Consider the following 26,248-nt stretch of genomic DNA (forward strand, 5'->3'; position numbering starts at 1 on the left):
GTAGATCTAGTGAGGCCTACAAAATGTTATTGCACCTGTTGACTTTCGTATGTTTCTAACTCTTGCACTGCTTGTTGTCATGAGCTCAACCTCAGCGTGTCTGATCCCATGTGGAAGGTCTCCTCTGTCCCAATTGTCCTAGTGCAGGTGGGGTTCCCACCCAAACCTGTGATGTTTACAGGTGTAAAAGAGGAAGGGTCTCATAAGCACAGGTTTGCTCACCCAGGAACACTTTGTCTGTAGTGTGAAAATGCAGAAGCATCTCTGCTGCAGTTGTCAAAGTGCAGAGCGGCCACCCAGCCCAGCCAAAGTGTCCATAAACAGACCAGGGGCCAGAGGGAGAACCTGTGCAGTGTCCCCTGCGTCATCACCCAGAGGGACGTGCTGGGCAGTCATCTGGAGTTTGTTAAATGGCTGAGGAACAGGGTGGAGAGTCACCCTCAAAGAGTTATAGGCTCAATGTCCAGGTGGAAAGCAGTAAGTTGTGTTGTCCCTCCAGGGTCCTTCCTGGGACCAGTACTATTTAGTACCTCTATGGACAATGGGATGGAGTGCACCTTCAGAACATTTGCAGGTGAAACCAATTTGAGTTAACTCCTGAGAGCGCAGAGATGCCAGCGAGGGATGGGCTGGAGAAGTGACCCTGTGCAATCATCATGAAGTTGAACAGGGCGAAGTGCAAGGCCCTGCCCCTGAGTTAGGGCAATCCCCAGTTTAAATAGAGAGTAGGGAATAGGGAACATCTTAGCAGAGAAGTATTTTTGGTGATTGGTGAGTGATAAGATGGGACATGTGCCGCCAATGGGCACCTTCTGTTCAATCTGTGTCCTGCACTGTATAAGAAGTTCTCTGCCTGAATGGTCGAGGGAAGTTCCCCCACCTCTAAACTCTTTTATGAGGCCATAGACTGGATGCAGATCTTGGGCCAATATCCCAAATGGACGGAAGGATTATCCCTAATCAAGAAGGATTATGAAAATGGTCTGAGGGTTGCAAGATCTCTGCTATGCAGAAGGACTGAGGGAGTTTAGGTCTTCAAGCATGGAGAAATGATTCCTGTGTGTAGACTTTTCAAAGCCTTTTTTCTCTCATTCAGTTTATGAATAAGCTTATAGGAAATATTGACAGAGCTCTTTTTATGAGGGACAGTGATCATAGGAGAGAATAGAAGTGTTTTTAACTGAAGGAAGAGAGGTTTTGATTAGCTGAAAATTTTCCAGTTGGGGTTGTGAGAAAAATGGAATATATTGCCAGGTAAGTTTCGGATATGCAACCAACGTTCAAGTCTAGCAGAAACTTCCTGCTCATGGCAGAGCTGTAAGTTAAATGACCTTTAAAGAAAAGGTGAAGTGTGAAACTGAAAACCTTGTTTAACTCTATGAAGGACTCAGAGTTGCTTTGAACTTTCCATTGTCAGGCGCTCAGATATTGAGATGCATATGAAACAATTTTAATGTGTAAAAAACCAAAAGAATAAATGTTATTCTGCTATCTTGGCATAGGGGTTGTTACATTGTTTAGGCTGATCTACATATCACATTAATTCCTGTCTGGAATGAAGGGACAGTTCAAGAGACTTGACAAAGTTCTAAATAGCTCTTGAGGTCTTCCTTATAGAATCTTTTATTGCTGCTGTGGATGCGCTGTGATTTTATTAGGAGCTGCTTAATTCCGTTCTTTACTGCCCTGCCATAAATGTTTGCTTTGGAGAGTTCAAAGTGACTTAAAAGAATGCCCTACAAGCAGCGGACAGCACATCTCAGATAGAACCGCCTTGGATTCATATTTAGCTAGAGCTTCTCCGCTCGCTGTGTGCGATGGAGGAGAGACCCCGCTGGCGGCGCAGCCCCGAGCCCCGCCCAAAGCCGGGCCCCCTGGAGCGCGGCCATCCGGCGGCTGCAGTGGCGTCGCGGCGCCTCCGGGTGTCGCTGTTGGCCGCCGCCGAGCGGCGCTGGAGCCGCGGCCGCCGCAGCGTCCTGCCCCCGCAGGCTGCTCGCTCGCCCGGCGCCGGCCACAGCGCCAGCGGCCCCGCCAGCACCAGCAGCAGCGGCGGCGGAAAGAGGGGGCGAAAGGCGGCGCTTGTCGGGGAGCAGCGGCGTCCGAGGCGGCCCTTGCGGGCCGGCTGCGCTGCGGCGGGCCGAGCGGGCTGTAGTGAGAGCGAGAGCGGCTGGAAGGGAGGCAGGGCAGCGGCAGGAGTCCGGCAGGAGCGCGGCGAGCTGTGGCCACAGAGAATGGCGGTGAGGCGGCGGCAGAGGCGCGGGCCGGGCGGCGGGCGAGCGCTGCTGGGCGCGGTGCTGCTGTGCGTGTGGTGGCGGGCGGCGGCCGAGCGGGTCCGCTACGCCATCCCCGAGGAGCTGGGCAGAGGCTCGCTGGTGGGGCCGCTGGCGCGGGACCTGGGGCTCAGCGCGGACGAGCTGCCGGCGCGCAAGCTGCGGCTGAGCGAGGAGAAGCAATACTTCAGTGTGAATGAGGAGAACGGGAACCTGTACGTGAACGAGAGGCTGGACCGGGAGGAGATGTGCGGCGAGTCGGCGACCTGTTCCGTCAGCTTCGAGGCGCTAGTGCACAATCCTCTGAACATTTTCCACATCGAAGTTGCGATCGAGGACGTAAACGACAACTCTCCCGTCTTCAGGAAGGCTTCTCTGGACCTCGAGATCGGTGAATGGACGCTTCCCGGTGCTCATTTTCCCCTGGAGATAGCCCGGGACTCGGATGTGGGTAGGAACTCGCTGCTGACTTACCAGCTCACAAGCAACCCGTACTTCACATTGGCCGTGAGAGAGAACCCCGATGGAAGCAAGCAGCCAGAATTAGTGCTGGAGAGAGCCTTGGACAGGGAGAAACAGAGCTCCTTTGAGCTGGTGCTAATGGCAGTGGATGGCGGGGACCCCGCGAGATCCGGAACTGTCCAGGTTCACATTAACGTGACAGACGCCAACGACAACCCACCCGTGTTCAGCAAAAGCATCTACGAGGCGCGAGTGGCAGAGAATCTGCCGGTGGGGTCGCTGGTGTTGCGGGTGGTGGCCACGGATGCAGACTCGGGCACCAACGGCAGGGTCTCCTACTCCTTCGGCAACGTACCGGACAATATCCGCGCTTTGTTCACAGTCGACAGCAACAGCGGTGAGGTCAGGACGGTGGGTTCCCTCGATTTCGAGGAAAAGAATACATATATCTTCGGCCTGGAGGCGAGAGACGGCGGTGGGTTAACGGCTCACAGCAAGGCTCAAATAGATATTACGGACGAGAATGACAACGCCCCCGAGATCACCATTTTGTCACTGTCGAGCCCAGTTCCCGAGGACGCCCCGACTGGCACCGTGGTCGCCCTGCTGAAAGTGAGGGACAGAGACTCGGGCGAGAACGGTCAGGTGTCGTGCGAGCTGTCGGGCGAGGCGCCGCTGTCGATCGTGGCGTCGCCGGGCGGCTCGTACAAGGTGGTGACGGCGAGCGCGCTGGACCGCGAGCAGGCGGCCGAGCACCGCGTGACGGTGGTGGCCCGGGACCGGGGCAGGCCGGCGCTGCGCAGCAGCGCGGAGCTGGTGCTGGAGGTGTCGGACGTGAACGACAACGCGCCGGTGTTCGAGGAGGCGGCGTACAGCGCGTACGTGGCGGAGAACAACGCGGCGGGCGCGCTGGTGCTGCGCGTGCAGGCGCGGGACGCGGACGCGGGCGCCAACGGGCGCGTGAGCTACTGGCTGGCGGGCGGCAGCGCGGGCGCGGCGGGCGCGGCGCCGCCGGTGTCGGTGGAGGCGCGGAGCGGCGCGCTGTACGCGCAGCGCTCTTTCGACTACGAGCGGTGCCGCGAGTTCGCGGTGGAGGTGCGGGCGCAGGACGGCGGCGCGCCGGCGCGCAGCTCCACGGCCACGGTGCGCGTCTTCGTGCTGGACCGCAACGACAACGCGCCGCGGGTGCTGTGGCCGGCGGCGGGCGCGGGGGCCGCGGCGCCGGGAGAGGCGGCGGCGGCGACTCCTTTCGAGGTGGTTCCGCGTTCGGCCGAGGCCGGCTACCTGGTGGCCAAGGTGGTGGCGGTGGACGCGGACGCGGGGCGCAACGCGTGGCTGTCGTACGAGCTGGTGCAGGCGTCGGAGCCGGCGCTGTTCCGCGTGGGGCTGCACAGCGGCGAGGTGCGCACGGCGCGCGCCGTGTCCGAGCGGGACGCGGCCAAGCAGCGTGTGGTGGCCGTGGTGAAGGACCACGGGCAGCCGGCGCTGTCGGCCACGGCCACGCTGCACGTGGTGCTGGCCGAGAGCTTGCAGGAGGCGCTGCCGGAGCTGAGCGAGCGGGCGGCGGGCGCCGAGGCGCCGGCGGCCGAGCTGCAGTTCTACCTGGTGCTGGCGCTGGCGCTGCTGTCGGCGCTCTTGGTGCTGAGCGTGGCGCTGGCCGTGCTGGCGCGGCTGCGCCGGGCCGGGCCGCCCGCCGTGCTGCGCTGCCTGGGCGCGCAGCGCTTCTCGGTGGCCGGCGCCGCCTTCCCGGCCGACTTCTGCGAGGGCACCTTGCCCTACTCCTACAACCTGTGCGTGGCGGCGCCGGCCCGCGCCGTGCCCGAGGCCGCTTGGCCGCCGCCGCCGCCGGTGCCCATCCTGTCGGCGGAGGAGCTTCTGGGCGGGGATTCCTGCGAGAAGCCGAGCCTCAGCAGCGCCGTCGTGGCAGAGGCGCCCGCCGTTGCCGACGTACCGCAGGTTTGTAAAGGGTGGGCTCCTTCCTTTCTCCGGCTTTCCTGAAGGTCGTTGCTTTTGCCCTGGTTTTGTCTGGGTGGTGTTGATTTGGTGTTCTCATCTATGTCTCTGTCTAGCTGCCGAAGTTTTTGATTCCTCCTTGGTATTTCCTTTAGTTGAAAAGCTTTGACTAACTCCCGTTTGAGGTAGAAAGAGTGCTTTTCCGTGTTTCCCGGTGGTTTGTTTTGTTGTTTTCTTTTGGGGGGCGGGGGGGGGGTGTTTTTGTTTTTTTTTTTTTTTTCCTTGTGAGTTGCACTTTCCTATCTGCGGAGTGGATTGAAATGAGGAAGGGATTGTTCCCTGTCCATGGAGAGCAAGAAGGACTTGGTTCTTCATGGGTCAAACGTTCAATTCCCGGGGAGAGGTTTTGTGGTCAACACTTGAGCTCGATAAATTAGAATGCGTTAGCAATATTGAAAGCAGATCCGTTTTCTGTGGAAGGAGAAAGGCTGTTTCTGCATGACGATCGTGCGAGAGAAAAGCACTGACACCTCGTGCTGGACATCTTCTCGTCCAGGCTGATCTTTTCAGAAAGGGTGTGGTTGGATAAAGTGTGTAGCTTTACACAATCCCGTTCATTGAAATTTCTGCTCTCCCTATCAGATTTGGAAAGGAAACCAATGTGGAAAATTTCGTTCCCGATCCTGAGTGACAAGATACTGTCACCCGTTTTGGGGGGAACACAGTAGTGCGACTAGTTGGCTTCATTTTGTAGCTGGCAGTTCGCTCTATTTTGCTCTTCGTGATGCTTATTTCATCCAATGGTGAGAGTGTTAAATGTTTTCTGTTTCAGAGAATATTTTTTCTATTCTGTTTACACAGTTTAGAGAATTTAGTAGAACTCATGTACATCGAGAACGGCAAATTTTTGTAGATCTATTTACTAAGCTAGCTATCTGAGATATGAAGTAATCAAGTACGAGGGAGATTGGCCAAGCGATTGTTTAGGCACTTGAATCAATTCATTGGCACATTGATTAGTGGTCAGCACAGATTCAAGGGCACAGCTGTACTTTTACGTCTCTGTAATTCTTTTCCTGGCAAAACATCGTACCAACGTTATCAAGAGGTAATTAAATTAATAGTTTACTAACGAGATTAATTGGTTACACTTTGATTTCAGAAAAAATGCAATCCTGGAATGACTTGATTAAATGTAAATCTCTATAAACTAAGGAAACAATAGGTTTATCATAGGAAGGCCTATAGAATATTTATTCTCCGGACACTTCCCTTTGAGAGTTTTAGCTGCATCTTTGTTTGTATCTGTAATGCAATCCTGTAACAATTAGCTCCCTGACTTCAAGAAGCATGCAATTGCCTTCGTCCCGCTTGTGCTAATGACCTTGATAGCTCTGGTCTTTCGGGATGCGGTATCTTCCCGGTTTTTCTCTGATACCCTGTTGTTGAAGATGCTTTTGAACAAAAAGGGATAAAAGTAACAATAAACTACGGGGTAAAACCTGAAAATGTGTTTTAATGTAAATACAATGACATTAGTAAGTCTTCAGATTTCCGTGCGATTAAAAACCCACGCCCACGGAATGCTACTGCCTTCCTTCCGATCGTGATGCCCTGGAGGATCAAATCAGAGATGGGCTGGAGAAAAGGGGAGGCAGGAGATCCGCGCTGGACGAAAAGCGACGTCTCGGTGGCTCCTGTCCCGTGTGTGCAGCAGGGCCGGCGGGCAGCGCTGGGCAGCGCTCGGTGGCTGCAGTGCCGGGAGGAGGCTGCGGGCGCCGCTGTTGACCGAGAGGAGCGAGAGGAAGCTCGGAGCGCTACCGGCAGCCCCGCCCGCTGCGGAGCGGCTCGATCACTTCTCGCTCCCGGTCAGGCTCGGCTGCGGGAGGGCGGTCTGCGAGCGTCCCCACAGTGCGGAGCCGTGCTGCAGAGAGGCGGAAAGGCCGGCGACAGCAGGCGGGAGCGGCGAGTAGGAGCTTGAGTGGAAAGCGGCGTTTAGGTGCCGCGGCGGAGATGTGCGCGGCGGGGAGGCGCTGGGGCCGGCGGCAGCGAGCTCTGCTCTGGGCCGTCCTGCTGGCGGCGTGGGAGGCGGCGTGGGGGCAGCTGCGCTACTCGGTGCCCGAGGAGATGCCCAAGGGCTCGTTCGTGGGCGACGTGGCCAAGGACCTGGGGCTGCAGCTGCCGGCGCTCCGAGACCATGGCGTCCACATTGTTTCGGAAGGTAGGACTCAGTATTTCGCTCTGCATCGGAAGACGGGATATTTAGTGACGGCGGAGAGGATCGACAGAGAGCAGCTGTGTGAGGGTGTGCCTCAATGCGTGCTGCGCTGTGAGCTGATAGTGGATGGACAGATGCAGGTTTACGGAATACAGGTGGAAATCGCAGACATTAACGACAACGCTCCCAGCTTTCGAGAGGCAGAAACAGGATTGAAAATTATCGAAACGACGGCCGCGGGGTCGCGGTTTCCCCTGCCAGACGCTCATGATCCTGACTTGGGCCGGAATTCCCTGCAGAGCTACGAGCTGAGCGGCGACGAGCACTTCTCGCTGGCCGTGCAGGCGGGCCCCGGCGGCGATCAGCGTCCCGAGCTGGTGCTGGCGAAGGCGCTGGACCGGGAGGAGGCGGCGTTTCACGAGCTGGTGCTGCGGGCGAGTGACGGCGGCGATCCGGCCCGGACGGGCACGGCTCGGATCCGAGTGAAGGTGCTGGACGCGAACGACAACGCGCCCGTGTTCAGCCAGGCGGAGTACACGGTACGTGTGCCCGAGGACGTGCCCGTGGGCTCAACTCTTATCATCGTTGCAGCCACGGACGGAGATGAGGGACAGAACGGGGAAATTAAATACTCGTTTAAGAAAATTACAGAGAAATCCTCGGAGACTTTCCAGGTGGACAGCGACACGGCTGCGATCACTCTGTTGCGGAGTCTGGACTTTGAGGAACGCGAATTTTACGAACTGGAGGTGCAGGCACATGATGAAGGAGGCCTTTTTGACACGACAAAAGTCGTGGTTACTGTGACTGACGTCAACGACAATGTGCCAGAGATTTCCGTGCGGACGGCACTGAACGAGATATCGGAAGACGCCGCGTCGGGTACGGTCGTGGCTCTGCTGCACGTGAAGGACAAAGACTTCGGGGCTAACGGCGAGGTGCGCTGCTTGCTTGACGATGGCGTCCCGTTCCGCCTGGAAAAGTCTTTGGACGATTACTATCGCGTGGTGACAACGAGAGAGCTGGACCGAGAGCAGGTGTCGGAGTACAACGTGACGGTGCGGGCGGCCGACGGCGGGTCGCCGGCGCTGCAGAGCAGCGCGGTGCTGGCGCTGCGGGTGCTGGACGTGAACGACAACGCGCCGGTGTTCGCGGAGGAGCGCTACAGCGCGCGGCTGGCGGAGAACAACGCGGCGGGCGCGCTGGTGCTGAGGGTGCGCGCCACGGACGCGGACTGGGGGCAGAACGCGCGCGTGCGCTACCGGCTGTCGGAGGGGCGGGTGCGGGGCGCGCCGCTGTCGTCGTACGTGTCGGTGCAGGCGGAGACGGGCGCGCTGTACGCGCTGCGCTCCTTGGACTACGAGCAGGTGCGCGAGCTGCAGCTGTGGGTGCGTGCGGAGGACGGCGGCGCGCCGGCGCTGAGCAGCAACGTGTCGGTGCGGCTGCAGATCGTGGACGAGAACGACAACGCGCCGCAGGTGCTGTACCCGCCGGCGGCTCCCGCGGCGGGCTCGGGCGGGCCGTGGTCGGGCGTGGAGCTGGCGCCGCGCTGGTCGGAGCCCGGCGCGCTGGTGGCCAAGGTGGTGGCGGTGGACGCGGACGCGGGGCAGAACGCGTGGCTGTCGTACGAGCTGGCCAAGGCCACGGAGCCGGGGCTGTTCCGCGTGGGGCTGCACAGCGGCGAGGTGCGCACGGCGCGCTCCCCGCTGGCCCGCGACGCGGCGCGCCAGAGCCTGGTGGTGGTGGTGAAGGACCACGGGCGGCCGGCGCTGTCGGCCACGGCCACGCTGAGCGTGGTGCTGGCCGAGAGCGTGGCCGAGCTGCTGGCCGAGCTGGGCAGCGCGGCCGAGGCGGCGGCGCCGGCCGAGGCGGCCGGCAGCCTGACGCGCTGGCTGGTGCTGGCCGTGGCCGCCGTGTCGTGCCTCTTCGTGGCCTTCCTGCTGCTGCTGCTGGCGCTGCGCCTGCGCCGCTGGCGCCGCCAGCACCTGCTGCCGCCCGACAGCGGCGCCCTGCGCGGCGTGCCCGTGTCGCACTTCGTGGGCATCGACGGCGTGCGCGCCTTCCTGCAGTCCTACTCGCACGACGTGTCGCTCACGGCCGACTCGCGCAAGAGCCAGCTGCGCTTCTCGGGCGCCAGCTGCTGCGACACCCTCCCGGCCCGCCCGCTGCCCGACGAGCCCGCGCCGCTGCTCGCGGGGGAGGATGTGGCCGCCGCCCTCCCCGCGGATCCCGCCGCTCCCTCGGTGAGTTCCTCTGTTCAGATTTTCTCTGCCACGCCTTCACCTGATGTTCAATTGCCCTTTCCCCTCCGTGTTCTGTGGCTTGTATAGCAGACTTTACTGAGAAGCATATTATAGTTTCCTTGGCTGACGTTCTGGAGGTTGGAGCCCATTACTGTCATGGGAAAATGGAATCGGTTCTCAGCCTTCCAGGTTGTGAAGAGAGAGCGAGGGCGAAGGTTTCTGGTGGTTGGCTGTTCGTTAGGTCAGAGGTTTGGGTATTTCTCAGGTTCCAGGTATTCTTCCCCTACGTCACCTGTGCTGTGTAGAATCCGTGTTCCTGTTAGTATCAGCTCTTCTGAATGGATGTATCGCGTTATTAAGAAATACAAGATTTGAGCGGGCTCGTGTGTCTTCCCAACAGCACATGTGATTGAATAGGCTGAATGAGTGTTGAGCAAAGTGCTGCTGGATTTGCGTGGAACTTCTCTGCTCGTTGTTCTCAGCCTTTATCCTTCTCAATGATCCACAGTGGAGATCAGCAGGAAAAGGCTTTGCATCATCCATGCCTTGATCTTTGTCCTGGACGGAGGACTGGGCCGAGCAACAAGTGGTCCTTGATGATGTCTGTCTGCCTGTTCTGAAGATGTAGGATCCTCTTGAAGGTGTGACTCTTTGAAAAGCCTGTGGGTGGCTGTGTGTGGAGGAGGAAATGCAGGAGGAAGTGGCAGAACTGCTTTGCTTTTTTCTTGTTGTTGAAGGTTGAGCTATGTCAAATGCAGATGGATGGCTCTTGGCTATAGTATATTTAGCATGGCAAGAGAATTGCGTGGATGGAAAGGGAGAGATTCAAGGTGCAGCAGGACAAGTGAGGTGGGCATAATTCCCTGTCTGCAGATATTCACTGACTCAGTCTGTCTTGGAACACTGCAGGGCTTTTCCTTTTGGACCTGTGAAGTGTCTTCACAGAACTTCAGTGAGCTGGCAAATGGAGCTTCCATAGTACAAAGGAGTAAAGATAGCTGTGTGAACTTGGTGGTGTGAAGAAAAGTGGTCTGGGGAGCTGGGCCTCCACTGTCACATGTTTTTAGGATATATGGGTGAGAGAACACCATGGATAATGGGAAGGGTTGGAAGTTTGAGTCTTGTGAGCTGTGCATTAGTGTCTGCTGAAAGAGTCAAGGGAATGATTTCCTCCATTCCCTGTCCAGTTCCTGTCTCCAGTATGAAGCAATGTGAGGGTTTTCTTCCCAAAGTAATTGTCAAGAAGATATGTATTCCAGCTGCATGGAGAACCCTGTGAGGGTCTTACTAAGTATTTGCACGCCATCATAATTGTGTCACTAAAAGACTTAATGTGGTACTTGTGAAAGATGCCATATGGGAAGAGCAAGCTGTGTGTTTGGGGCCTGTAAACCAAGTCATAAATTACCTACTCTGAGTTATATAACCCAGAAATTGTTTTGAGCTCTTCAACTCTGGAAATGATATTTTGCTGTCTCACTGTTCTGATGATGTGAAGATGTTTCTTTCATGTTTGTAGGTGAAGAGAGAGAGACTTCCATCGACATATTTCTTTAAAATGTCTCTGTACGAAATGCTTTTTCAGGTTCCATGGCTCGGGTGAAAAGTCAAATATTATCCATAGTAAGGAGAGACTGTCTGAGGATCTTTCCTTTTGGTGGAGTCTTACTAAACTCTCAAGATTTCTGATAACCATGTGAGCTGTGATTGATTAGGGGGGAGTGTTGGGGGGATGGTGTATGAGGAGGCACTGGTGGAGACATGGCATGTGTTTTGTTGATCCCCACGGCTATTGCTGGCCTGATGAACATCAGTCTGGAGGAGTCTTTTGATTTTGTATTGTGTAGTTTGTACTCAAATGGCCTAGTTTGGGTTCGGTATTCTTTTGCATGCAGAGTGGTAGTCACACATCATGTGAGGAGTCCATGTGCTGAGGAATGGTGATGTTGCCTTTGAGGTGATACTTGGATGGCTGGGTCTTTGACAGAGCTGGGAACAGTTTATGGCCTATATAACATTCTACACCTGTTGAAATAATTGGGAGGAACAGAGTAATCTTAGTTGTGATTGTTGGGATCTGATCAGCTGTGCACACAACTTTTCTTCTACTGATGTCTGTATACAAAATTTGCAGCTTTGATATTATGTTGGGACAGAGAGAAGAAGTCTGTGTTTTCATTGACAGGGCTGGTGCCGGAGTTCACTGTGATATAGTTCAAAATGAATGAATGAATGAATGAATGATGTCAAGTTCTACTTGTCGTAGTAGATGAGGCCCACAGCTGTGCTTCCAAGCTTTTTCTTAACCTTACTCTCCAAGGAATTGGCTGTCTGGGGTGAGCTCCTGTTTGAGGCCTCCTGTGCATTAGTTACAATCGAGTTTTCTGTGTTGTGTCTATACTACTGTTGACACAATCTGAAATGTGAGGCCATGATTGATACTCTTCTGGTGTTTTCCCATCCTTGGCTGAGTTGATTAAGTTCTTTTGGATGAGTTTTTTGGGTTTGGTTGGGTTGAGTGGGTTGTTTTTTTGCTTCTTTTCTTGTCAAGGAGTAAAGCTGATCGTCATTGTGCCTGGCAATCCTGCAAACTCCAAACCATACAATTATCCTGTAGGGAGAGTATCTCTCATCCATACCTTGAAGCTATACATGTAATCATAGAATCAGGGAAACACAGAATCATGGAATGGTTTGTGTGGAAAAGGACCTTAAGGAAGAGGTTTTTCCAACTCTGCCATGGGCAGGGACATCTTCCACCAGACCATAATGCTCAGAGCCCCACCCAGCCTGACCTTCAATATTTCATTAAAGAAATACAACTTCATGAAGATATGTTTCCCTAAGGTGTTGTTTTCTCTGTGGCCAAGATACAACCAAATTTTTTGTGTGTGTTGATGGTGAAACTAAAAGCTGTGAATGCAGTGGCAGGAGGGAGAGTTCTGTGCCACAAATATCAGTGAATCTGTGGGTTTGGCTGAAAAATGGCTTGATTTCTTGCTTGGTGCCAAAGCTAGTGCCATTTCTGTTCTGTTCTGATCCTGGTTACTCTGTCATGAAAGACAATGACAGTCCTCAACAGTAACATTTTCCACATTAATTGTTTATGTAGAACCATAATTCTTGGCTAGAACAGCTAATTAATCCTGTGTGAAACCTCCTTTATGCATCTGTATCTCTGTGTAGGATTGTGATATCGAGTTTCTTCAGAGTTGTAATTAACACTTTCATTCAAGCCTTTGTTTCCAGGCTAAATTGCAGCTCATTTTCACAATTCTAGTCAGTACTTTTAAATTTGAAACAGTGAGAATTGTTTTTTTAGCAAATCCTTCATTCAGCCACCTAGGCAAGAGCTGTGTGTGTGGGAATGGGAAGAACCGGAAGCAGAAACCGTAAGAGAATGTGTTGTGATTTGTCAGAAGGTTGAACTTGAGAAAGAGGTGGATGAGAAGCTGTTTACAATGATGGCTTCAGAACTGTGCAAGGTGAGCAGGACACACAGTAGAAAAAATTGTTGAGGCGAGGACTAATCCTTCCAATGAAGCCGCCTGTCCTGCTGTCCAGGGTAAGTGTTTAGGGCCACACTTGCATCTTGAGACCTCAGTGGCTTCTAGGTGCCTTGAGGGATGAATTTTGAGGTTTGAAATCAAGTCCTAGAAGATTTCACTGTGAGCATGTCTGACAGCTTATTGTCTTCTAATGCTTCCTTGCCTTATCTGGATCATGTTTTTGGTTTTTGTTTGGGCTTTTTTTAGTAGTTTAGTTTAGTTTTGTTTTCTTGGGTGGTTTTTTTGTTGTTTTTGTTTTTGTTTTTTTCGTTTTTCTTTTTTTTTTTTTTTGTTTTTCTGGTTTTCTTTTTTGGTGGGTTTTTGGGGGTTTTTTTCGTGGTTTTTTTTTTTTTGGTTTTGTTTTTTGTTTGGTTTTTTTTTCCATTTTGTTTTTCATTGATTTACTCTGTATGTGGCTATGTTTACTATTATCAATAACCAATCATTTTTTAGCAATGTATGGTGTGTTCATGTCTCTTGTTCTTGTCCCAGTGGGACTGGAAGGCAGGAGATATGAGAGTGACTTTGTGTTCTGTTACTGCTGGGAGAAATAGATGTAAATATGACTTTAGTAGATGTTGCATCTGTGTGGAGAAGACCACGTGATAAAGATGGGGAGGAGATTCCCTCTAAGGCAATGCTTTGATGAGCCATTCTCTGTTGGATGACTGCTAACCTTTCAGTGTGGTTATCATTTGTGTGCTTTAGAATCCTTCAGTTCCTTCTCCTCATGATGGTGGGCAGACAAATGTACCAACCTTCTGGGTGTGCCTGCCGTCCGTTATCATCTCATGATAAATTTGAGATTTATCTCCAGTGAGATGGCCGCAAGCAAACCCTTCCAGCTGCATGGTGTAAGAGAAAAAGGAGAGAGAGGAGCTCTATGTGTGAGGCTAGAGAAGAAGTCGGTCATTGCCTTGCTTGTTGTATGTCATAGATAACACAAGCCTGGGCCTGATGGAGTACAGTGTGATTTGAGTTGCTTCTGTAGAGCAAGTGAGGCCTACAAAATGTTATTGCATCTGTTGACTTTCATATGTTTCTAACTCTTGCACTGCTTGTTGTCATGAGCTCAACCTCAGCATGTCTGATCCCACGTGGAAGGTCTCCTCTGTCCCTATTGTCCTAGTGCAGGTGCATTTCCCACCCAAACCTGTGATGTTTACAGCTGTAAAGAGGAAGGGTCTCATAAGCACAGGTTTGGTCACCCAGGAACATCTTTTCTGCAGTGTGAAAATGCAGAAGCATCTCTGCTGCAGTTGTCAAAGTGCAGAGCGGCCACCCAGCCCAGCCAAGGTTTCCATGAACAGACCAGGGGCCAGAGGGAGAACCTGTACAGTGTCTCCCACGTCATCACCCAGAGGAACGTGCTGGGCAGTCATCTGGTGTTTGTTAAATGACTGAGGAACACGCTGGATAATCACCTCCAAAGAGTTACAGGCAGTGGGTCAATGTCCAGGTGGAAAGCAGTAAGTTGTGTTGTCCCTCCAGAGTCCTTCATGGGACCTTCAGTACTATTTAGTATCTTCATGGACAATGGGATGGAGTGCACCTTCAGAATATTTTCAGCTGACACCAATTTGAGTTCATTGCTGAGAGCGCAGAGATGCCAGCGAGGGATGGGCTGGAGAAGTGACCCCGTGCAACCGTCATGAAGTTGAACAGGGCAAAGTGCAAGGCCCTGCCCCTGAGTTAAGGCAATCCCCAGTTTAAATAGAGAGTAGGGAATAGGGAATAGGGAACAGGTTAGCAGAGGAGTAGTTTGGGTGATTGGTGAGTGATAAGATGGGACATGAGCCACCAGTGGGCACCTGCTGCTGAAATTGTGTCCTGCACTGCAAAACAAGTTTTGTGCCTGGCAGGTCGAGGGTCGTCCTTCCCCCCCTCAGAACTCTTTCTGTGAAGCCATAGACTGCATGCGGATCATGGGCCAATATCCCAAATGGACGTGCTAGAGCCCCCAGAAGGATCATGGAAATGGTCTGAGGGTTGAGACATTTCTGCCGTGCAGAAGGACTGAAGGAATTTAGGTCTTCAAGCATGGAGAAATGATACCTCTGTGTAGGCTTTTCAAAGTATTTTTGCTGTTTTAATTTGCACATAAGCTTCTAGGAACTATGGACAGAGCTCTTTTTATCAGGGCCAGTGGCCATAGGACAGCAGAGAAGTGTTTTTAACTAAAAGAAGGGAGGTTTTGATTAGGAGAAATCTTTGCAGTGTGGGTTGTGCGAAAATGGAACACATTGCACAGAGAATTTTTGGATATGCCTCCAACGTTCAAGTCTAGAAGAAACTGTTCCTGCTCATAGCAGAGGTGTGGATTAATAACCTTTAAAAAACCCTTGAAGTTGGAAACTAAAAACATTGTTTAGCTCTATGAAGGACTCAGTATTATTTTGCAAGTTCCTTTGTCAGGCACTGAGTTATAAAGATGCAGATGAAACAAATTTAATGAGTCAGAAAAAAGGAGATACATAACAAATCTGCTATCTTGGTATAGGGGTTGCTTACATTGCTTAAGACTGATCTATATCTCAGATTGGTTCATCCCAGGTAAGGACGGGACGATTCAAGAGATGGGAACAAAGGCAAAAAAGCCCTAGACGTCTTCCCTATATTATAATTTATTGCTGCTGTAGATGCGCTGTGATTTTATTAGGAGCTGCTTAATTCCGTTCTTTACTGCCTTGCCATGAATGTTGGATTCTGACTATTCCATGTGACTCGAAAAAATGCCCTAAAAGCAGCGGACAGCACATCTCAGATAGAACCGCCTTAGAGTCGAATTAACTAAGAACTTCTCCGCTCGCTGTTTGCGATGGAGGAGAGACCCCGCTGGCGGCGCAGCCCCGAGCCCCGCCCAAAGCCGGGCCCCCTGGAGCGCGGCCATCCGGCGGCTGCAGTGGCGTCGCGGCGCCTCCGGGTGTCGCTGTTGGCCGCCGCCGAGCGGCGCTGGAGCCGCGGCCGCCGCAGCGTCCTGCCCCCGCAGGCTGCTCGCTCGCCCGGCGCCGGCCACAGCGCCAGCGGCCCCGCCAGCACCAGCAGCAGCGGCGGCGGAAAGAGGGGGCGAAAGGCGGCGCTTGTCGGGGAGCAGCGGCGTCCGAGGCGGCCCTTGCGGGCCGGCTGCGCTGCGGCGGGCCGAGCGGGCTGTAGTGAGAGCGAGAGCGGCTGGAAGGGAGGCAGGGCAGCGGCAGGAGTCCGGCAGGAGCGCGGCGAGCTGTGGCCACAGAGAATGGCGGTGAGGCGGCGGCAGAGGCGCGGGCCGGGCGGCGGGCGAGCGCTGCTGGGCGCGGTGCTGCTGTGCGTGTGGTGGCGGGCGGCGGCCGAGCGGGTCCGCTACGCCATCCCCGAGGAGCTGGGCAGAGGCTCGCTGGTGGGGCCGCTGGCGCGGGACCTGGGGCTCAGCGCGGACGAGCTGCCGGCGCGCAAGCTGCAGGTGGCGTCTGCCGGCAAGAAGCAGCTGAAATATTTCACTGTGAATGAGGAGAACGGGAAGTTGTACGTGAACGAGAGGCTGGATCGGGAGGAGATGTGCGGTGCAACTGCGACCTGCTCCGTCAGCTTGGAGGCGGTGGTGCAGAACCCACTGAACATTTTCCATGTCGAGGTGGCCATCGAGGACGTGAACGACAACTCCCCGACCTTCAGCAAGGCTTCTCTGGACCTCGAGATCGGTGAATGGACGCTTCCCGGTGCTCGATTTCCGCTGGAGATGGCCCGGGACGCGGACCTGGGTAGGAACTCTTTGCTGACTTATCAACTCACCAGCGACCCGTCCTTCTCACTGTCAATGAAAGAAAAACCGGGTGGAAAGAAGCAGCCGGAATTGGTGCTGGAGAGAGCGCTGGACCGGGAGAAGCAGAGTTCCTTTGTGCTGGTGCTGACAGCCGTGGATGGCGGGGAACATGCCAGGTCCGGGACTGTCCAGATTCGCATCAATGTGACAGACGCAAATGACAACCCACCCGTGTTCAGCAAAAGCGTCTACGAGGCCAGAGTGGCGGAGAATCTGCCAGCGGGGTCTGTGGTGCTGCCGGTGAAGGCGGCGGATGCGGACGCGGGCTCCAACGGGCGAGTGTCCTACTCCTTTGGCAACGTCCCAGACGACGTCCCCTCGTTGTTCGCAATCGACAGCCGGAGTGGTGAGATCAGGACGTTGGTTCCACTCGATTTCGAGGCGGAAAATAAATACATTTTTGCCTTGGAGGCAATGGACGGCGGCGGGCTCACCGATCACTGCGAAGTGCAGATAGATATCACGGACGAGAACGACAATGCCCCGGAGATCACCATTTTGTCACTATCAAGCCCTGTACCTGAGGACGCACAAGTTGGCACTGTCGTCGCCCTACTGAACGTAAACGACCCGGATTCCGGGGAGAACGGTCAGGTGTCGTGCGAGCTGTCGGGCGAGGCGCCGCTGTCGATCGTGGCGTCGCCGGGCGGCTCGTACAAGGTGGTGACGGCGAGCGCGCTGGACCGCGAGCAGGCGGCCGAGCACCGCGTGACGGTGGTGGCCCGGGACCGGGGCAGGCCGGCGCTGCGCAGCAGCGCGGAGCTGGTGCTGGAGGTGTCGGACGTGAACGACAACGCGCCGGTGTTCGAGGAGGCGGCGTACAGCGCGTACGTGGCGGAGAACAACGCGGCGGGCGCGCTGGTGCTGCGCGTGCAGGCGCGGGACGCGGACGCGGGCGCCAACGGGCGCGTGAGCTACTGGCTGGCGGGCGGCAGCGCGGGCGCGGCGGGCGCGGCGCCGCCGGTGTCGGTGGAGGCGCGGAGCGGCGCGCTGTACGCGCAGCGCTCTTTCGACTACGAGCGGTGCCGCGAGTTCGCGGTGGAGGTGCGGGCGCAGGACGGCGGCGCGCCGGCGCGCAGCTCCACGGCCACGGTGCGCGTCTTCGTGCTGGACCGCAACGACAACGCGCCGCGGGTGCTGTGGCCGGCGGCGGGCGCGGGGGCCGCGGCGCCGGGAGAGGCGGCGGCGGCGACTCCTTTCGAGGTGGTTCCGCGTTCGGCCGAGGCCGGCTACCTGGTGGCCAAGGTGGTGGCGGTGGACGCGGACGCGGGGCGCAACGCGTGGCTGTCGTACGAGCTGGTGCAGGCGTCGGAGCCGGCGCTGTTCCGCGTGGGGCTGCACAGCGGCGAGGTGCGCACGGCGCGCGCCGTGTCCGAGCGGGACGCGGCCAAGCAGCGTGTGGTGGCCGTGGTGAAGGACCACGGGCAGCCGGCGCTGTCGGCCACGGCCACGCTGCACGTGGTGCTGGCCGAGAGCTTGCAGGAGGCGCTGCCGGAGCTGAGCGAGCGGGCGGCGGGCGCCGAGGCGCCGGCGGCCGAGCTGCAGTTCTACCTGGTGCTGGCGCTGGCGCTGCTGTCGGCGCTCTTGGTGCTGAGCGTGGCGCTGGCCGTGCTGGCGCGGCTGCGCCGGGCCGGGCCGCCCGCCGTGCTGCGCTGCCTGGGCGCGCAGCGCTTCTCGGTGGCCGGCGCCGCCTTCCCGGCCGACTTCTGCGAGGGCACCTTGCCCTACTCCTACAACCTGTGCGTGGCGGCGCCGGCCCGCGCCGTGCCCGAGGCCGCTTGGCCGCCGCCGCCGCCGGTGCCCATCCTGTCGGCGGAGGAGCTTCTGGGCGGGGATTCCTGCGAGAAGCCGAGCCTCAGCAGCAGCAGCGCCGTCGTGGCAGAGCCGCCTGCCGAATCTGACTTACCGCAGGTTTGTAAGCCCGTATGCTCTTTCTTTCCTAACCTTTAACTCCTAAGAGCGTGCGGCAGTCTGTTCTTGGTCTTTTGGTCAAATTTCTCATTTGGCACTGCCTGTACTGGACTCTGTTTCAATGATTTTTCTATAAGCATTCCGCATATCTTAGGGCCAGCTTTGTGGACGGACACTTGTCTCATCTGCCGGTGGTGAGACTTTGGCTCGATGGATTCGCTCTTACCTTTCAGCCTCTGCTGAGTAAAATCTTTCTGCAGTGGTGATGCTCTGAATTACGTTTTCCTTTCCTTCATTATCCCCTTAGAACAGGCAGGCAGAGACGGCAGGTTTTCTGTCATCTGCTTGTGAGCTTTCGTTGTGGAGACTTGTTGTCTGAAAAGCTGAAAGTTTTTATTGATGAAGGCAAATTTTTAGCGTGTAGAACGAGATTCGCTTAATGACGCTCAATATTTAAAGTTTTTTTTTCTAAACTCTCTTTCCAAATCCGCCCCTGAGTAACAGCTGTAGAAAAAACCCACTTTATTTCCTGCTCTTTTGGTGTTCCGCTCTGAATGGAACGTGCATATCCGTCACTGAGTGTGAAAGCGAGAGGTCTTTCCTTTATAATGCATGCTCCTTTTGTTTTCCGTCCCCTCTTACATTTTTGAAGGAATGTAGCTGCATAAATGCCAGGTTTTCATGAACAGTTGAAATAAGCACGATCCGTGTCCATTCCTACTTTTTCAATGCTCACACGTGTAGGGGAGAATTTCGCCATGCAAGTCGTGTGTTCAAAATGTTTCGGGTTCAGCGTAGCTCTTTTTGTGTATTAAGGTACGTTCAGGCTCACTTGGGAAATTTTATCTAAAAGGCTAGGTTTTCTGAAATATTAGGTGTTACCAAAGTTCCAGGCGGATCTTACATTATACAGTAAGATCTGGTTATTCTACATGATGGGCTCACAAGAACGACGTGGGTGTTTCGCACTTCCTAATCTTTATTTCACGAAGCGAAGTACGGAGACTTTGGTGGCTGCTGAGTGATATTCGGTTAATAAATGGGTATTATATACCGTACTAGAAAGCGAACATACGTGTGTCTCTCTAACGGAAGTTCAGCTGCGTTCAATCCCATGCTTTGCTGGAAGGCGGCTGGAGAAATGCCAGGTTTAATACCGTTGGATTGGACACAGGTTTCGGTGGCGACTGGCCCCTCCCCGCGAGCTGGCCCTGGGCCGGGCGGGCAGCGCCGAGCAGCGCTCGGTGGCTGCAGTGCCGGGAGGAGGCTGCGGGCGCCGCTGTTGACCGAGAGGAGCGAGAGGAAGCTCGGAGCGCTACCGGCAGCCCCGCCCGCTGCGGAGCGGCTCGATCACTTCTCGCTCCCGACCAGGCTCGGCTGCGGGAGGGCGGTCTGCGAGCGTCCCCACAGTGCGGAGCCGTGCTGCAGAGAGGCGGAAAGGCCGGCGACAGCAGCCGGGAGCGGCGAGTAGGAACTTGAGTGGAAAGCGGCGTTTAGGTGCTCCGGCGGAGATGTGCGCGGCGGGGAGGCGCTGGGGCCGGCGGCAGCGAGCTCTGCTCTGGGCCGTCCTGCTGGCGGCGTGGGAGGCGGCGTGGGGGCAGCTGCGCTACTCGGTGCCCGAGGAGATGCCCAAGGGCTCGTTCGTGGGCGACGTGGCCAAGGACCTGGGGCTGCAGCTGCTGCAGTTTCGAGACCAGGGCATCCGGGTTGTCTCGGAAGGTAGGACGCAGTATTTCGCTCTGCATGCGAAGACGGGACATTTAGTGACGGCGGAGAAGATGGACAGGGAGCAGCTGTGCGAGCGTGTGCAGCAATGCGTGCTGCGCTGTGAGCTGATAGTGGAGGGAGAAATGAAGTTTTATGAAATAGAAGTCGAAATCACAGACATTAATGACAACGCGCCCAGCTTCAAGGAAATTGAGCTGGAAGAGAAAATGAGCGAGATGACTGCTCCGGGGTCGCGGTTTCCCCTGGCCGAGGCTCACGACCCGGACTCGGGCCGGAATTCCCTGCAGAGCTACGAGCTGAGCGGCGACGAGCACTTCTCGCTGGCCGTGCAGGCGGGCCCCGGCGGCGATCAGCGTCCCGAGCTGGTGCTGGCGAAGGCGCTGGACCGGGAGGAGGCGGCGTTTCACGAGCTGGTGCTGCGGGCTATCGACGGCGGCGATCCGGCCCGGACGGGCACGGCTCGGATCCGAGTGACGGTGGTGGACGCGAACGACAACGCGCCCGTGTTCAGCCAGGCGGAGTACACGGTGCGTGTGCCCGAGGACGTGCCCGTGGGCTCCGTCCTCGTCACTGTCACGGCCACGGACGCCGACGAGGGTCAGAATGGGCAAGTGAAATACACGTTAAAGAAAATAACAGAAAGAGCATCGAAGATATTCCATCTGGACTCAGAGACGGGTGCGATCACTCTGTTGCGTAGCCTGGACTTCGAGGAAGACGACTCATACGAACTGGAGGTGCAGGCACGGGATGGAGGACAGCTTTTCGACACTGCCAAAGTCACGATCACCGTCACAGACATAAACGATAACACACCAGTGATTTTGGTGCGATCAGCGCTGAGTGAGATTTCTGAGGACTCCCCATCGGGAACAGTGGTAGCCCTGCTGCACGTGCAAGATCGCGACTTGGGGGCCAACGGCGAGGTGCGCTGCTCGCTCGATGGGGATGTCCCCTTCCGCCTGCAGAGCTCACACGGCAGCTACTACAGCGTGGTGACATCGAGGGAGCTGGACCGAGAGCAGGTGTCGGAGTACAACGTGACGGTGCGGGCGGCCGACGGCGGGTCGCCGGCGCTGCAGAGCAGCGCGGTGCTGGCGCTGCGGGTGCTGGACGTGAACGACAACGCGCCGGTGTTCGCGGAGGAGCGCTACAGCGCGCGGCTGGCGGAGAACAACGCGGCGGGCGCGCTGGTGCTGAGGGTGCGCGCCACGGACGCGGACTGGGGGCAGAACGCGCGCGTGCGCTACCGGCTGTCGGAGGGGCGGGTGCGGGGCGCGCCGCTGTCGTCGTACGTGTCGGTGCAGGCGGAGACGGGCGCGCTGTACGCGCTGCGCTCCTTGGACTACGAGCAGGTGCGCGAGCTGCAGCTGTGGGTGCGTGCGGAGGACGGCGGCGCGCCGGCGCTGAGCAGCAACGTGTCGGTGCGGCTGCAGATCGTGGACGAGAACGACAACGCGCCGCAGGTGCTGTACCCGCCGGCGGCTCCCGCGGCGGGCTCGGGCGGGCCGTGGTCGGGCGTGGAGCTGGCGCCGCGCTGGTCGGAGCCCGGCGCGCTGGTGGCCAAGGTGGTGGCGGTGGACGCGGACGCGGGGCAGAACGCGTGGCTGTCGTACGAGCTGGCCAAGGCCACGGAGCCGGGGCTGTTCCGCGTGGGGCTGCACAGCGGCGAGGTGCGCACGGCGCGCTCCCCGCTGGCCCGCGACGCGGCGCGCCAGAGCCTGGTGGTGGTGGTGAAGGACCACGGGCGGCCGGCGCTGTCGGCCACGGCCACGCTGAGCGTGGTGCTGGCCGAGAGCGTGGCCGAGCTGCTGGCCGAGCTGGGCAGCGCGGCCGAGGCGGCGGCGCCGGCCGAGGCGGCCGGCAGCCTGACGCGCTGGCTGGTGCTGGCCGTGGCCGCCGTGTCGTGCCTCTTCGTGGCCTTCCTGCTGCTGCTGCTGGCGCTGCGCCTGCGCCGCTGGCGCCGCCAGCACCTGCTGCCGCCCGACAGCGGCGCCCTGCGCGGCGTGCCCGTGTCGCACTTCGTGGGCATCGACGGCGTGCGCGCCTTCCTGCAGTCCTACTCGCACGACGTGTCGCTCACGGCCGACTCGCGCAAGAGCCAGCTGCGCTTCTCGGGCGCCAGCTGCTGCGACACCCTCCCGGCCCGCCCGCTGCCCGACGAGCCCGCGCCGCTGCTCGGGGAGGAGGATGTGGCCGTCGCCCTCCCCGCGGATCCCGCCGCTCCCTCGGTGAGTTGCTGGTGCCAAAGTTTTTGTGAGACGCTTCCTTCTGCTTTTTCCCCTGCTCTGTGTCTAGCGTAGGGACGATTTGCAGAGATGGAAAGCAAATCCCTGAACACGGGCATTCTTTATTCTGGTGCTTCTTGCTTCGGGGAGGTGGACGTCGTTTCGGTGCTCAGCCTTAAAGTTGTTGGGCACAGTCGGAGAAGGGGGTTTGCTCTTTGCTTGAGGTTTTTTCTTCAGGTTTCTGTGAAGTTGCATTTCATTTCCTTTTTTTTTTTTTTTTCCTGAGAAATGTAATTTTTCTGAGTGTTGCGTATTCTCAATGTGAATTAATAAAACAAATATGGATATTGATCTAATACCGATATCTGACTATGGTGGAGAAAGGCTCTCTTAACAGTTTAAAATCAGGAAGTGTGTTTATTACGACGCCGGGCAGCGTGGGGAATAGCTCCCAAATACACACGCGCCGCTCACAGACGATCACAGGGTCTTTTCATGTACAGGAGTATTGAATTCCCAAAACACAATTGTATATTCATAACTCTGGTACATCCCATTCCTCACTTCGTACGGTAATTAGCCAAAAAACTATTAAGCATGCGTAGTTTGTTCTTTGAAATGGGTCGGTGGTCCTTTATATGGGGCGGGGTCTCAAAATGATGAAGTGAGTCTTTTTCGCTTTGACTTTTTTACCTTTTAGTGTTGCGTGACAACTGAATCCTGTTTTCCCAGGTCTATCTTGATTCATCATATCATTGTATTCTTGGAGTCTGTTGATTAGTCAGAATACACAAGCCTAAGTTGACAGGCGTCATGATTTATCAGTTCCTTAAATCCGGCTTCTCTTAACCAAGGGGAGTTTATCCATCTTATCTCAACAATATCTAGTTTAACTAAAGCCTTTAATTCTTCAAAATAATGTCTCAAATGGATGTCTTTCATTACGTGTAAATGGAATTTTCACTGTTTACAGGGTCAGGTGTTTCAGCAACAGCACATTTTCATGAGCAGTTGAAGGTCTTTTGCAACCACACTTTGTGGCCCCGTGTGTATCATCATTTTAAGCTTTAAACATGGAGATTCATGTACCCTCCAAGTTAGCCATGTGCTGAAATAGAGGGAGCAGTTATTGTGATGACTGGGTCCTTACCAGAGCTAGGTATAGCTTATACTCTTGAAGGTATTTTAATTTAGTTAGTAGCACACATTTCCTTTGAGTATCTGTGATCTGACAGATCGCTGACACTGTTCTCAGACAGTGAGAGGTTGTGTGTGCCCCGTTTCTTCTAAAGAAGACCGACTGTAGATGTAGCTTTCCTGTTGCATAATATTTGGGCAGGGTGAATAATCTCTTTTTGCAGATACAGAGAAGTTTAAAGTTTGCTGCGATTTTTTTTTTAATCTAAGTGGTGTAACGATGGTGTAGAAATTCCGTTTGTCCTAGTTGTTATATGTGACCCGCTGTCGTTGTTCCTTGCATTTTTTTCCTTTTTTACTGTACAAAGAAATTACATTGAGGACCTGTGGGCATAGCCCATGTGTGAGCTTCTGTGTGAGACCTTTGTGTATGTTTTACTCCCTAGATACCCTTCTCTTGTACTGACTACTCTTGGGATAATGGGAAATGTCAGGCTATTGAACCTTGCAGAGAAATTCAACTCCCCTTCCTGGTAAATGTACATGGCCTGATAGTGGTGGATATTAAAGATGTTGTATGTGGGCAGCTGAGGTTTGATTACATGTTTTTGCAAATTAGGAGGGTCAGAGAACCCCGTGCAGGTTGTGCAGGGCTGGAGACAAGAGTCCTGTGGCCTAAATGTGGAGGTCTGTGGAAACAGGAGAGACATTGTTTGCTCTTTTCCCTGTGAAGTGTTCAGCCCTACTTTTGTACAATGTGATTTTTTTTTTCTACCATGGTAAGTTTGCCCTAGAGATCTTACTTCAGCTGTGTGGGGAGCCTTGGGAGCTTCCTCCTGCGTCTTTGCAGATTGTTGTGGTTCTTCAATGAATGGTTTAATTAGGCTGTTATGGCAAGTGCCATAGGGGAATTTTGGGCAGAGTCGACTCTGTATTCAGTGCCTGAAGTCTGTGCCTAACATTAGTGCCATCATCATCATCGTCATCATTAAGAGTCTATGTTGATCCCCTCCTCTCTGCAGCTGTTCACTTCTTGCCTTCCTCGTTTTAATAGAAGTGGTTTTTTCAAGTTTTACTGGGGGAAATTCTCACGCTGTCATGTCCTCGTGTTGAGAAGTGAAATATTATCTACGGCAGTGGGAAGCTGTGTGGGGAACTTTTCTTTTGGTGGCACCTCTCCACCAACAGAAAGGATTGAGGAAAGACTTATTTGTGAGAAGGTATTCTTGGAGACAAGGCATGTGCTTTTATGATTCATGTGGTTATTCATGTCCTTCTGAAAATTGTCTAAAGGTGTCTTTATTTTTTGATCTTACATAGTTTGGACTCAAAGGGCCAAAATGGTGTTCACCATTTCGGTTTTCTGTTTCATGATGCTGTCTGTGAATAGTAGTTCTTGGACACAAATGGGGAACTTGCATACAGAATAGGAGAGTCGCTCATGCTCCAAAAACCCATTTCCTGGAGAAAGATAATGTTGCCTTTGAGTGAAACTTTGATGATTGGATCATGAGTTGAGTTACTGATGTCCTTTAGTCTTTACAACATTTCAGAATAGTTGAGCAGAAAATATGTTGTGCATGAATTCGTGTTGTTATCCTTGGGATCTGAGAAGCTGTGAGAGTGAGTTTTAAAAGTGTCTGTCCTCAAAATTTGCTTTCTTGTTGTGTGGTGACCGAGAGAAATCTTTCCAGTGAGAGGGCCAGTGTAGCAGTCGACCGTGGTATAATGCGAAATGGATAAAAGAGATGTATAAAATTCCATTTTTCGTGGTGATTAGATGAGCCTTTCGTCTGTTGATCCACGTTTTTTTCTTTTTTTCATGGTCCAAAGACCTGAATATTTGCAGGGGGGTGTGATTTGAGGTCCTTGTGACCATTCCTGTGTACTCAGCAGAGGTCAGTTTCCATCCTTGTGTATCTACTTCGACTAACAGAATAGGAAATATGAATTTATACATTGTGGTGATTTTAGGAGTGTTGCCTAATACCCAACCTAATTTGGACGTGTCTGAAGACTTGGAGCACATTGAGAGTAGACAGAAAGACTGGCTTTGATCCAGGGAAATAGGTGTGCAAAAGAGTGTTATTAGAGGAGTGGTCAAATTTCATCTCTAGGGTCTAGGCTTGTGCCTTCCCCCCCCCCCTTTGATCCTAGTTTCTGTTTGCTGAAAGTAAATGGCAGTCAACCAGCGAGAATTAACTATATCTCTAAGATGGAGAGGTTTATAATTCCGATGTGAATCATCTTTTATTTGGTTCCATGAAAGACTCTTTCAAATGACTTTGAATTTCCCAACTGCAATTTTCTCGAGTATGGAGATACAAAATGAGGAAGTTTCATGAATCAGAAAGAAAAAAAAAAGAAATTATTCTATCTTAGCATAGGACTCTAATCTTTGCCTTAGGCCGAAATATTTCTCAGGTTAGTCTGTCCCACGTAAGGAAAGCAGAATTCAAGATACCTGACGGAGAGCTAGAAGGTTCCTAAAGTCATGCCTTGCCGTAATATAGTTTCTTACTCTTATATCATGATTTTATTAAAAGCTGCTGAGATCCTTTCCTTATTGCTCTGCCACGAATACCTACTTATGACTATTCAGTGTGATTAAAGAGATGACCTAAAAGGGCCCAACTCAGTTATGCACCTCAGTCAAGAAAGCCTTTGGAGTCACACCGAGCCAGTGCTGCTGCTGAGCTCGCTGTGTGCGATGGAGGAGAGACCCCGCTGGCGGCGCAGCCCCGAGCCCCGCCC

The 26,248-nt window shown here is 54.6% G+C and overlaps 5 protein-coding genes across 5 annotated transcripts in view; all 5 read left to right on the plus strand.

Moving 5' to 3' along the window:
• LOC136297530 (uncharacterized) overlaps window positions 1–26,248 on the plus strand; it is a 156,826-nt gene that overhangs the window by 67,033 nt on the left and 63,545 nt on the right. The gene's annotated exons all lie outside the window — the stretch shown is intronic.
• LOC136297493 (protocadherin gamma-B5-like) lies at window positions 1,843–6,666 on the plus strand. Its single transcript, XM_066197435.1, has 2 exons — window positions 1,843–4,679; window positions 6,400–6,666. The coding sequence occupies exons 1-2, from the start codon at window positions 2,232–2,234 to the stop codon at window positions 6,664–6,666; spliced, it is 2,715 nt and encodes a 904-aa protein (XP_066053532.1). The 5' UTR covers window positions 1,843–2,231.
• LOC136297494 (protocadherin gamma-A5-like) lies at window positions 6,681–14,094 on the plus strand. The gene is made up of 3 exons (XM_066197436.1): window positions 6,681–9,146; window positions 12,569–12,631; window positions 13,924–14,094. Exons 1-3 carry the CDS (start codon window positions 6,699–6,701, stop codon window positions 14,092–14,094), a joined length of 2,682 nt encoding a protein of 893 aa, XP_066053533.1. The 5' UTR covers window positions 6,681–6,698.
• LOC136297495 (protocadherin gamma-B5-like) lies at window positions 15,628–19,880 on the plus strand. Its single transcript, XM_066197438.1, has 2 exons — window positions 15,628–18,405; window positions 19,576–19,880. The coding sequence occupies exons 1-2, from the start codon at window positions 15,927–15,929 to the stop codon at window positions 19,878–19,880; spliced, it is 2,784 nt and encodes a 927-aa protein (XP_066053535.1). The 5' UTR covers window positions 15,628–15,926.
• LOC136297443 (protocadherin gamma-A10-like) lies at window positions 19,802–22,773 on the plus strand. The gene has a single exon (XM_066197344.1). The coding sequence runs from the start codon at window positions 19,913–19,915 to the stop codon at window positions 22,430–22,432; it is 2,520 nt and encodes an 839-aa protein (XP_066053441.1). The 5' UTR covers window positions 19,802–19,912; the 3' UTR covers window positions 22,433–22,773.

This window comes from Chamaea fasciata, unplaced genomic scaffold, assembly GCF_029207755.1.
Source record: "Chamaea fasciata isolate MVZ Bird 193981 ecotype frontalis unplaced genomic scaffold, bChaFas1.0.hap1 SCAF_15, whole genome shotgun sequence".
Classification (NCBI taxonomy): domain Eukaryota; kingdom Metazoa; phylum Chordata; class Aves; order Passeriformes; family Sylviidae; genus Chamaea; species Chamaea fasciata.